At 45.2% G+C, this 10,877-nt stretch overlaps 1 protein-coding gene across 1 annotated transcript in view; it reads right to left on the bottom strand.

Annotated features, from left to right (window-relative positions):
* LOC122556851 (soluble guanylate cyclase 88E-like) overlaps positions 1-8,919 on the bottom strand; it is a 35,467-nt gene extending 26,548 nt beyond the window's left edge. The window contains exons 1-2 of the mRNA XM_043704106.1: positions 8,782-8,919; positions 2,222-2,345 (exon numbers count right to left, since the gene is read on the bottom strand). Coding sequence (XP_043560041.1) covers positions 2,222-2,345; positions 8,782-8,885 — 228 coding nt within the window. The 5' untranslated portion in view covers positions 8,886-8,919. The remainder of the gene's footprint in view (positions 1-2,221; positions 2,346-8,781) is intronic.
* Positions 8,920-10,877: the final 1,958 nt, after the last annotated feature.

Genomic DNA, 10,877 nt, shown 5'->3' on the forward strand with positions numbered 1-10,877 from the left:
TGAGCTTGTAACTTGTGCCTTTTTTAATGTGACACCTTATCAAACCCCTCTGGCAATCTAAATACAGTGGATCAACAAATTTTTGTTTATAAACCCTGCTTGCTACATTGTCAAAGAAATCATAAAAAATTGCCATACACAATTTCCTTACCCAAAATCAGGCTGACTCTGTTTGATTGTGTTACAATTTTCTAACTGTCCAGCTCTTCTACTGGATTTGGGCATTTTTCCAATGATCGATGCTAGACTACTTGTGATCAGATCACTCATGGGAGACTGACAGCAGAGGTAAGAGCCCTTGGGATCCAAGGATATTTGACCAATTGGATGCACAATTGGCAGGAAGCAGAGGGTGATGGTAGAGGGTTGAATCTCTGACTGGAAATCTGTCAGGGGTTCTACAGGAGCCAGTGTTGGGGCCCTTGCAGCTTGGGGTTTATATAAATGATTTAAACTTGTTAGACGGGTTGATCAGTAAGCTCACAGAGGATACCAAAATTGGTGGGATGATAAATTAGATTACTTACAGTGTGGAAGCAGGCCCTTTGGCCCAACAAGTCCACAACGACCCTCCGAAGAGCAACCCACCCAGACCCATTCCCCTACATTTACCCCTTCACCTTCCACTACGGGCAATTTAGCATGGTCAATTCACCTAACCTCACGTCTTTGGACTGTGGGAGGAAACCGGAGCACCCAGAGGAAATCCACGCAGACACAGGGAGAATGTGCAAACTCCATACAGACAGTTGCCCGAGGCAGGAATTGAACCCGGATCTCTGGCGCTGTGAGGCAGCAGTGCTAACCACTGTGCCACCGTGCCACCCCAATAATGAGGAAGATAGCCTTAGATTAGAAAAGGATAAAGATGGGCTGCTCAGATGGGCTGATCAGTGGCAAATGGAATTCAGTCATGATAAATGTGAGATGGTGTGCTTGGATAGGTAAAATGAAGCAAGGGAATAGCTGAACAATAGGACCACAGGAAGCTCCGAGGATCAGAGGGACATTGGTGTGCATGTACCCCGTTCCCTGAAGGACAGGTGAATAAAGTAGTGTGGTGCACTTGATTTATTAATCAAGGCATAGAGTTTAAGGCTAGGGAGGTGATGCTGTATGAAATGTTTGGTTAGGCCACAGCTAAAGTATGGTGTGCAGTTTGGGAATCCACATTATAGAAGGGGTGCGATATCCCTGGAGAAAATGCAAAGGAGATTTATCAGGAAGTTACCCGGGCTGAAGAATTTCAGTTATGTAGAGAGATTGGACAGATTGCAGTTGTTTTCCTTCAGAACAGAGGAAATTGAGAGAGGAATATGATTGAGATGTATAAAATGATATGGGGGCATATAGAAGGTAGACAGGAAGAAACCTTTCCCCTTGGTAGAGGTATCAATGAGAAGGGAACATGGATTTAAAGTTTACAGCAAAAGGCTTAGAGGAGATCTGAGAGAAAACTTCTCACCTAGAGGATGGTGGGAATCTGGAACTCCCTGCCTGTCAGGGTGATAGAGGCAGAAACCCGCAATATTTAAGAGGTATTTGGATGTATACTTGTGATGCCAAGGCATACCAGGCTGTGGGTAAATGCTGGAAAATGGGTTAGCATAGTTAGGTTAGTTGCCTTTTGGTGCAAACTTGATGGGCCAAAGGGCCTTTTCCAGTGCTGTAGATCTGACTTTATGGCTATGACTCCTGTCATAGCCATAAAGATATAAAAGAAAGATATAAAAGAGACATAAGGGATAACTTTTTCTCGCAGAGGGTGGTGCATGTATGGAATGAGCTGCCAGAGGAAGTGGTGGAGGCTGGTACAATTGCAACATTTAAAAGGCATCTGGAAAGGTACATGAATAGGAAGGGTTGAGAGGGATATGGGCCAAGTGCTGGCAAATAGGACTAGATTAGGTTAAGATATCTGGTCCGTGCTATACATGTCTATGACTCTTTACCTCAAGAACTTACTTCCTTTTTGGAAACCAGCTAAAATTGATAGCCCCCACCCCCCCGCCAAAACATTTGGTCATCTGAGCATATACTCCAATGTAACCGGTTTCATTTTATAACATATCTGCGAAGCAGCTTGACCTGTTTTGGTGTGTAACGGGCAGCTGTATCAATATAAACTGTTGATAAAATGGAAACAAAGACAGAGGTGCGGACAGAGGGCAGTCCCAATGGGACATGGCATAAACAGGGCAGAGAGACAGATAGCACTTACCTGTCTGAAGACAATGTTAAAGGGAAAAACCTCAAAGAAGAAATCACTGGTGAAAGATAACATCTCCTCCTCGTCCGTATCCTCCTTCTGAATGTAGCGGTAAGCTGAGTTATCAAAATTCAACCTGTGTAGTGACAGAGAGAAAAGTGCAAACAATCTTAAACCCCAAATATAGTGATATGGTGAGAGCTGGAGAGAGAGAGAGAGTGAGACAGGAGTGGTGGAGATGGAGAGAGTGTGAGTGAGAGACAGATTGGCCCTGATTTTGAAACTCAAGAAATTGTTATTCTGGTGTCAATGGGAGGCGCATGGAGGCCCTACAGAATCCTCTCCATAGAACAATCTAAAAGAATTAGTCGGGATGCTGCTGGGCAACTTCCCTCCAGCTGGAACTCTGTGAAAGTTACCATTTTAAAGCAGAGCGGATTGGGAGGACATGTGGTGCACTGATGCAGTTCAGTAAAATAGTTACTCAGGAAAGCTTAGATCACTAATTACAAAGGCTAACTCCTGATTAAACGACCCAATACTTATCTCACCTCCGCACCCCTCCTCCCACCCTCCCCAACAAAGTATACACCCCCCCGATATTGACCTGATGCCTCTGCCAAAAGACCCATCCCTCTTCAGAATGACCTCTTTCATCTCCTCGCACAACCTTCCCATGCCACTATCCCTTTCTCCCACAATCCATCTCTCTGCCATCCACTTGACCTCCCCCTCACCCCCACAGAATCCACATTTTCCCCTTTTCCTGATCCAGACTTGCCCCACTCCAAAGTGTATGTGCCTCCTCCCTGCCCAGGACCTAGTCACTGCATCCTCCTCTGATCTGTCTGCCCTCTGACCCCATGGGACCTGGGCTCCTATTTGCCTGCCATGGGAGCTGATTCTCTCACCTGAACTCCTCCACCCCTCCCTGCCTCCCCTGCTTCATTTATCCCAACCACCCTTTCTACCCGTGTCATTTACCTACCACCTTGCCCATCTGGAACCTTACCAACCTGGCATCTAGCACCCTGCTCTAGCCATCTGGCTTACCACTTACCAAACACTTGCCTGACCCTCCTGGCTTAGCTGACGTGTATATAGTTTGACAGCTGCTGTCAGTGACCGGCTTGACTCTAGACACATGTTTCAGTACACAGCAGCAGAATGCTGTGAAATGGGCCCATGATTTGCCCCAGCAGTTTGACGCAACAAGAGGATTGTCAGGATGGAAAGACAGCTCTACATTTCAGGGGGAGCCCTGAGCAGAATCTCTTGTCAGAAACGCAAAGCTTTTTTGCCTTTCATAAAAAGGCAAGGCCAGAGGTTGTGTTTGTTTATGACACCCTCTCATCAAACTGAGTAGGAAAGGCAGGAAGACATTATGTGTATTTTGAGAGAGACAACAACCAAGAAAGAGTGGGAAAGAGGTACAGAACCTCAGGATACTCTCCAATGAAATAGCCACAAATGCTTTTATAGTTATTGTTCCATATCACGATAGGAGTTCTAATGGGAGAGGTAATGTTACTCTGTTACCCTAACGACCTTCCAATTAGTCCACTGAGATGGGCCATCAGCCTCTGAAATGTCTTTTTTTAAATAACATAACTGACTTCTGAGCTTGTTGAATTAAATCTACAAAGCTGAGATTCTAAGTCAGTTGCTGTTTGACCTTCAGGCAGAGTTGGCAGTCTGCCCCAGACCCTCCATCTCTCTCTGTCTCCAAATTGTTGACTTCAAAGAAGTTTCCAGTTTGATTCCCGGCAGGTAAAATGGTGGCCCCAGCTCGCTGAGGAAGCTAGCATTGGACACTGACTTCTGGGAAGTTGTAGTTAACCTGAAGTGATTTTTATTAATTCTGATTGACCAAAATTTGGAATTCATAACAACACCTCCTCTCCTGTCCTGTCTTCCTTACTTTCCTGAGTCCATGTGCACGTGAATGATGGAGCAAAGCTCTCCACATTTTGAATGTTTTCTTCTGAAGCCCTATGTTTCCTTTCATCCTAAAGGATTTCGCTATTGATTCATTTTAAAAACTAAAGTATGAAAACCATGGTATAGGTATAGCCTTTGACCTGCCACTATCCACGAAGTTCCATTGGATCTGAGGGACAGGGATCATTGAAGGACTGAGATTCTCCATGTCTAAAGTTATTTCTTTCTTTTTAATTCTCAGGATATAGGTGTTGCCAGCCAGGCCTTCATTTTTTGCCCAGCGCAGATTGTCCTGCGGATGTCCTCATCCGAAGGCACATGAGCTTAGATCCTGGATCAGTACGTGGGACTATGATATTGTGGCCATTTCTGAGACTTAGGTTGAGAGAGGGACAGGACGGTCTGCTCAATGTTCCAAGGTTTCTTTGATTTACAACTGGTATGCCATTTTGGAAGCTGCTGAGGGTGCTGGTACCTCAGGAGTGGGGTCAGAGCCAAGCTTCTGATGTAACGACAGGGGAGGGGGAGGAAGAGGAAAGGAAGAGCAATAATGATATGGGATTCTTTAATCAGGGGAGTAGACAGGCGCATCTGTGGCTGAAGACGTGACTCCAGGTTGGTGTGTTGCCTGCCTTGTGCCAGGGTCAGGGATGTCAGTGAACAGCTGCAGGACATCCTGCAGCTCGGTTTCGAGCAATGGGTGAAATCATTTAGCAAAGCAAGAATCGAAATTGCAGTAATGTCAAGCAGCTTATGGTAATTTGACCAATATCATAACCGATCATATGTTCGGCACGGTGGCACAGTGGCACAGTGGTTAGCACTGCTGCCTCACAGCGCCAGAGACCCGGGTTCAATTCCCGCCTCAGGCGACTAACTGTGTGGAGTTTGCACGTTCTCCCCGTGTCTGCGTGGGTTTCCTCCGGGTGCTCCGGTTTCCTCCCACAGTCACAAAGATGTGCAGGGTCAGGTGAATTGGCCATGCTAAATTGCCCGTAGTGTTAGGTAAGGGGTAAATGTAGGGGTATGGGTGGGTTTCGCTTCGGCGGGTCGGTGTGGACTTGTTGGGCCGAAGGGCCTGTTTCCACACTGTAATCTAATCTAATCTAATCCTGAAAGGTGATGGGTTAGAGGTCATGGTACATGTTGGTGCCAATGATATGGGCAAAGTGAGGAATGAGGTCTTGCACCAAGAGTTCAGGAAGCTAGGTAATAGGTTAACAAGCAAGATTTCAAAGGTTGAAATCTCTGGATTACACCCGGTGTCATGTGCTACAGAAATAGGAAAATAGGACAGATGAATGTTTGGCTATGGAGCAGGTTTCAGGTTCTTGGATCACAACGATCTCTTCTGGGGCAGAAGTGACCTGTACAAGTGGGATGGGTTACACCTAAACTGGAGGGGAACCAATATCCTTGCAGGGAGGTTTGCTAGTGCTACTCAGGAGAGTTTACTCAAGAGTGGCGGGAAAAGGGAACCAGAGCAGCAGTGGAGGGATTGAGGGGAAGGTTGATGTTGTGGCCAGTAAAACAGAAAGAAAAGACAGGCAGAGACAGGAAAATGAACACGATGGGGCTGATGGGCTGAAGTGTACTTATTTCAGCGCAAAGAGTATTGTTGGTAAGGCAGATGAGCTTAGAGCCTGCATCAGTACAAGGAGAATATGATGTTGTGGCCATTACTGAGACTTGCGTCGAGAGAGGGACAGGACTAGCTGCTCAATGGTCCAGGGTTTCTTTGATTTATACGAGTTAGAGAGCGAGGTAAACCAGGCCGAGGAGTTGTATTACTAATGAGGGAGAATGTTATTGCTGCACTCATAGAGGATGTACTGGAGGGCTCATCCACTGAGGCATTATGGGGGGAGAGCACAAAAATAAAAAGGGTGCAATCACTCTGACAGGCTTATACTGCAGTATAATATATGTGGGAGCAGAGTTCAGGATTGGCATGTTCCAGCAAGGAGGAAGGATAAGAATGGCAAGGTAAGGGACCTTTGGATGACAAGGGAGTTTATAAATTTAGTTTAAAAAGAAAAAGGAACATATGTAAGGTTTAAGGAAGTAAATGTGACAGGGCCTGTGAGGAATATAAAGGAATTAGGAGAGCGTGAAGGGGCTGTGATATCCTTGGCAAGTAGAGTTAAAGAGAATCCCAAGGCATTCTCTACATACATTAAGAGAAAGAGGATAACTCAGGAAAGGGCAGGACCACTCAAGGATAAAGGAGGGAAGTTTGTGCTTGGAAGCAGAGGATGTCGACGAGATCCTCAATGAGTATTTTGCTTCAGTAATCACCCAGAAGGATACGGAAGATAATGAGATTTGTGTGGAACATGCTAATATGCTAGGGCATTTTGATGCCAAGAAATAAATGATGTTGGGTCTCCTGAAGAGCATTAAGGTGGATGTTGTCTACGTGGATGTTTGTAAGGCTTTTGACAAGGTCCCTCACGGTAGGCTAATCCAGAAGATTAAGATGTATGGGATCCACAGTGACTTGGCCATTCGGATTCAGAGTTGCCTTGCCCATAGAAGACAGAGGGTAGCGGTGGAGGGGTGTTTTTCAGGCTGGAGGTCCGTGACTAGTGGTGTTCCAAAGGGATCCATACTGGGACCTCTACTGTTTGTAATATATCTAAACAACTTGCATGAAAATATAGGTGAGTGGGTTAGTAAGTTTGCAGGTGATACAAAGATCAATGGAGTTGTGGATAGTGTAGAAGGTTGTCAAAGGATACAGCAGGAAACGGTTGGAGAAATGGCAGATGGAGTTTAATCCGACCAAGTGAGAAGTGATTAAATGTTAAGGGAAAGCGATTAAATGTTAAGGGAAAGCGATTAAATGTTAAGTTAATGGCAGGACCCTGAATAGCATTGACGTACAGAGGGGTCTTAGGGTTCAATTCCATAGCTCCCTGAAAGTGGCCACACAGGTAGCTAGGAGGTAAAGAAGGCGTAAGGCATGCTTGCCTTTATTGTTTGTGGAATTGAGCACAAGAGTCGGGAAGTGATGTTGCAGCTTTATAAAACTTTGGTTAGGTTGTACATAGTGTTCAATTCTGATCGCCACATTACAGTAAAGAGGTGGAGGTTTTGGAGAGGGTGCAGAAGAGGTTGACGAGGATGCTACCTGGATTAGAGTGTATGAGCTAACAGGAAAGGCTGGACAAACTATGGTTGTTTTCTCTGTAGTGGCAGAGGCTGAGGGGAGACGTGATAGAAGTTTATAAAATTAAGATGCATAGATAGGGTTGGCAGTCAGAGATTTTTCTTCCCAGCACTGAAATATCTATTACTAGAGGGTGTGCATTTAAGGTGAGAGGGAGTTCACCAGAGATGTGAGGGGCAAGTTTTTACACAGAGAGTGGTTGGTGCCTTGAATGTATTGGCAGGGGTGGTGGTAGAGATACATTAGGAGCATTGAAGGGGCTTTTGGGTAAGCACATGAATATGCAAGGAACAGAGGAATATGGGACACGGGCAGGCAGAAGGGATTAGTTTACATTATAAAACTGCTCATACAATCTCTACAGGGTGGAAGCAGATCATTTGGTCCATTGAGTCCACACCAATCCTGCAAAGTGTTTCCCACCCCCCTCCCCCACCCCCCAACCCTGTATTTCGCCTGGTCAATCCACCTGACCGCCTAACATCTTTGGACTGTGGGAGGAAAATGGAGCACCCATTAGGAACCCATGCAGACACGGGGAGAATGTGAAAACTCCACACATACAGTCGCTTGAGGCTGGAATTGGGCCTATGTTCCTGGCATTGTAAGGCACTAACCTGTGAAGATGTTGTGACTTTAACAAGGTTATTTTGTCCTGGGTTTTTTTTGAGAGGTGGTAAAGAAAGAGGTTCTGAAATGTCTGGAAAGAGCCTAGTTTAACAATGGCAGGGGAGTGGCCAGTTCACCCAGCTCAGGTGGGTTTTTCTTCTAGTTTGGTTCAGTTGTAGCATACAGAGAAACTGGGCAGTGCAGATAAAGGTTCCAAGCTTCAGCAGGTGAATCCTGGCTGACTTTTCTCTCTGAAATCTCTCCTGTCTATAAGAACCTGTGTTTTAATTTACCTTTTGCCAAGGGGGTGTGTTCATGGGATGTTATGGGATTGGAACAGTTCCTTTGTTAAGTTGCTGTGTCAGTTCGGTTCAGTTTTCTAATAGTTAAGTTATTCTAAATCCTACTTTCTTTTGCTCATGTTTCAGCTGTAGTGTTTTAATAAATTCTGTTTTGCTTAAAGCTGAGTGGTTTGACCAGTTGCATCACACGTAGGACACCCACTTCACATCTGCCTTTAAAATAGGACAAAGTTAGGGTCTCAACTACCTTCTTAAAATATTTTGAGGGGGTCTGGCCCAGTCCATAACAGATCACTGAGCCACCGTGCCATGGCATCACTTTTGTTCCATTATTGTAGGCCGAAGGGCCTGTTCCTGTGCTGTACTGTTCTAAGGTGACAGTCAGTTGCCTTCCTGAACTGCTGCAGTCCTTCAGGTACCAGGACATTAAGTGCCGTTAGGGAGAAAGTTCCAGAGTTTTGACTTGATCATCTCCTGCTCTGATGTTTGGACCCTGTTACTGCCTGAGGCAAACAATTCATCCATTTCCTTCCCATCAGCTCCAATACCTCATGGTGACATGGGAGTAGTCCCCGACCAACTGCTCCGACAGCACCTCCACGTGGATATCCGTGTCATAGAATTGCTTGCCCATCTGTCGTAGCTGTCCCATGGCATAATGAAGATAGCCTTTCCGTTTGCTCCTGTCGTGACCATGGGGATTAAATAAAGCCTTGAATTACAACTGTTGAATATAATGCAGCTTGGACAAAATTGTAATGTAGGAACATCGGGAGACCGTGACTAATCTATTGGCTCTAGGGACAGTCCTCACTTTTGCCTTGGCCCATATCCCTCTAAACCTTTCTCATCCATGTCTATGTCCAAATGTCTTTTAAAGTTGTATTTGCACCCACCTCTACCACTTCCTCTGGTAGTTCGTTCCATATACGCACCACCCTCTGTGTGAAAAAGTTGCCCCTCACGCCTTTATAAAATCTTTCCCCTCTCACCTTAAACTTAGGCTCTCAAGTTTTGGACTCCCCTATATTGGGGAACAGACCTTGGCTATTCACTTATCTATGTCCCCCGTGACTTTATAAAACTCTACAAGGTCACTCCTCAGCCTCTTACACTCCAAGGGAAAATATTGAACATAGAACTGTAAGGCACTGGAATGGGCCCTTCAGCTCAGATCTTGTGCTGAACATGATACTAAATTAAACTAATGCCTTCTGCCTGCCTTTGGTCCATTTCACTCCATTTGTTAGATATTCATGATCTTATCTAAAAGCCCCTTAAAAGCCCCTATTGTATTTGCCTCCACCACCATCCCTGGCAGTGCGATCTAGACTCCTACCATTCTCTGTGTAAAAAAACATGCTCCTCACATCTCCTTTGAACTTTCTCCCTCTCCCCTCAGCCTCTGCCACTCCAGAGAAAACAACCCAAGTTTTTCTAGCATCTCCTTATTCTCCTACGTTCTAATCTAAACAACATGCTGGTAAACCTCTTCTGCACTCTCTCCAAAGCCTCTATATCCTTCCTGTAGTCTGGCAACCAGAATTGAACACAATACTCTAAGTGTGGCCTAACCAAAGTCTTATAAATCTGCAACATGACATCCTAACCATTGTACTCAATTCCCCAACCAATAAAGGCAAGCATGCCATATGCCTTCTTGACCACCCTACCCACTTGCATGGCCGCTTTCAGGGAGCAATGGACTTGAACCACAAGATCATTGTGTACATCAATGCTGTTCAGGATCCTGCCATTAACTGTATAATTTTCCTTAACATTTGATTCCCCCAAAGCACAGCACCTCACACTTACCCAGATTAAACTGTCTGCCACTTGCCAACCATATCTACAACTGATCTATATCCTGTTATATCCTTTGACAACCTTCTTAACTATCCACAACTCTACCAATCTTTGTATCATCTGCAAACTGACTAACTCACCCATCTACATGTTCTTCCATGTCACTCATCTATATCACAAACAGCAGAGGTCCCAGTATGGATCCCTGTGGAAAACCAATAGTCACAGATCTCCAGTCTGAAAAACATGCTCCCACCATGACCCTCTGCCTTCTATGGGCCAGCCAATTCTGAGTCCACTGGCCAAGTCATCGTGGATCCCTTGTATCTTAATCTTCTGGATGAGCTTAGCATGAGGGACCTTGTCAAAAGCCTTACTAAAATCCATGTTAACAGCATCCACTGCTCTACCCTCATTGATCACCTTTGTCACCTCCACAAAAAATTCTATCAATTTAGTAAGACATGACCTGCCCCATACAAAGCTATGCTGACTACCCCTAATTAGGCCATGCTTTTCCAAAGGTGCATAAATCCTACCCCTAAGAATTCTCTCCAATAGCATCCCAACCTTCAATTTGAGACTCACTGGTCTACAGTTTCCTGGATCATCCCTAATTCAATTTATGAACAGAGGAACAACATTAGCCACTCACCAGTCCTCCGGGGACACTCCAGTGACTAGCAAGGATACAAAAGTCTTGGTCAAGGCCCCAGCAAAAATGCCCCAGCTTGTTCAGCCTTTCCTTATAACCTAAACCTTCTAGTCTCAGTAACACTCGGCATCTTTCTAGTTTAATAACAAACTACCTCTAGCAGGGTGACCAGAATTGTATGCA

This window comes from Chiloscyllium plagiosum, chromosome 14 (assembly GCF_004010195.1).
Source record: "Chiloscyllium plagiosum isolate BGI_BamShark_2017 chromosome 14, ASM401019v2, whole genome shotgun sequence".
Classification (NCBI taxonomy): Eukaryota; Metazoa; Chordata; class Chondrichthyes; order Orectolobiformes; family Hemiscylliidae; genus Chiloscyllium; species Chiloscyllium plagiosum.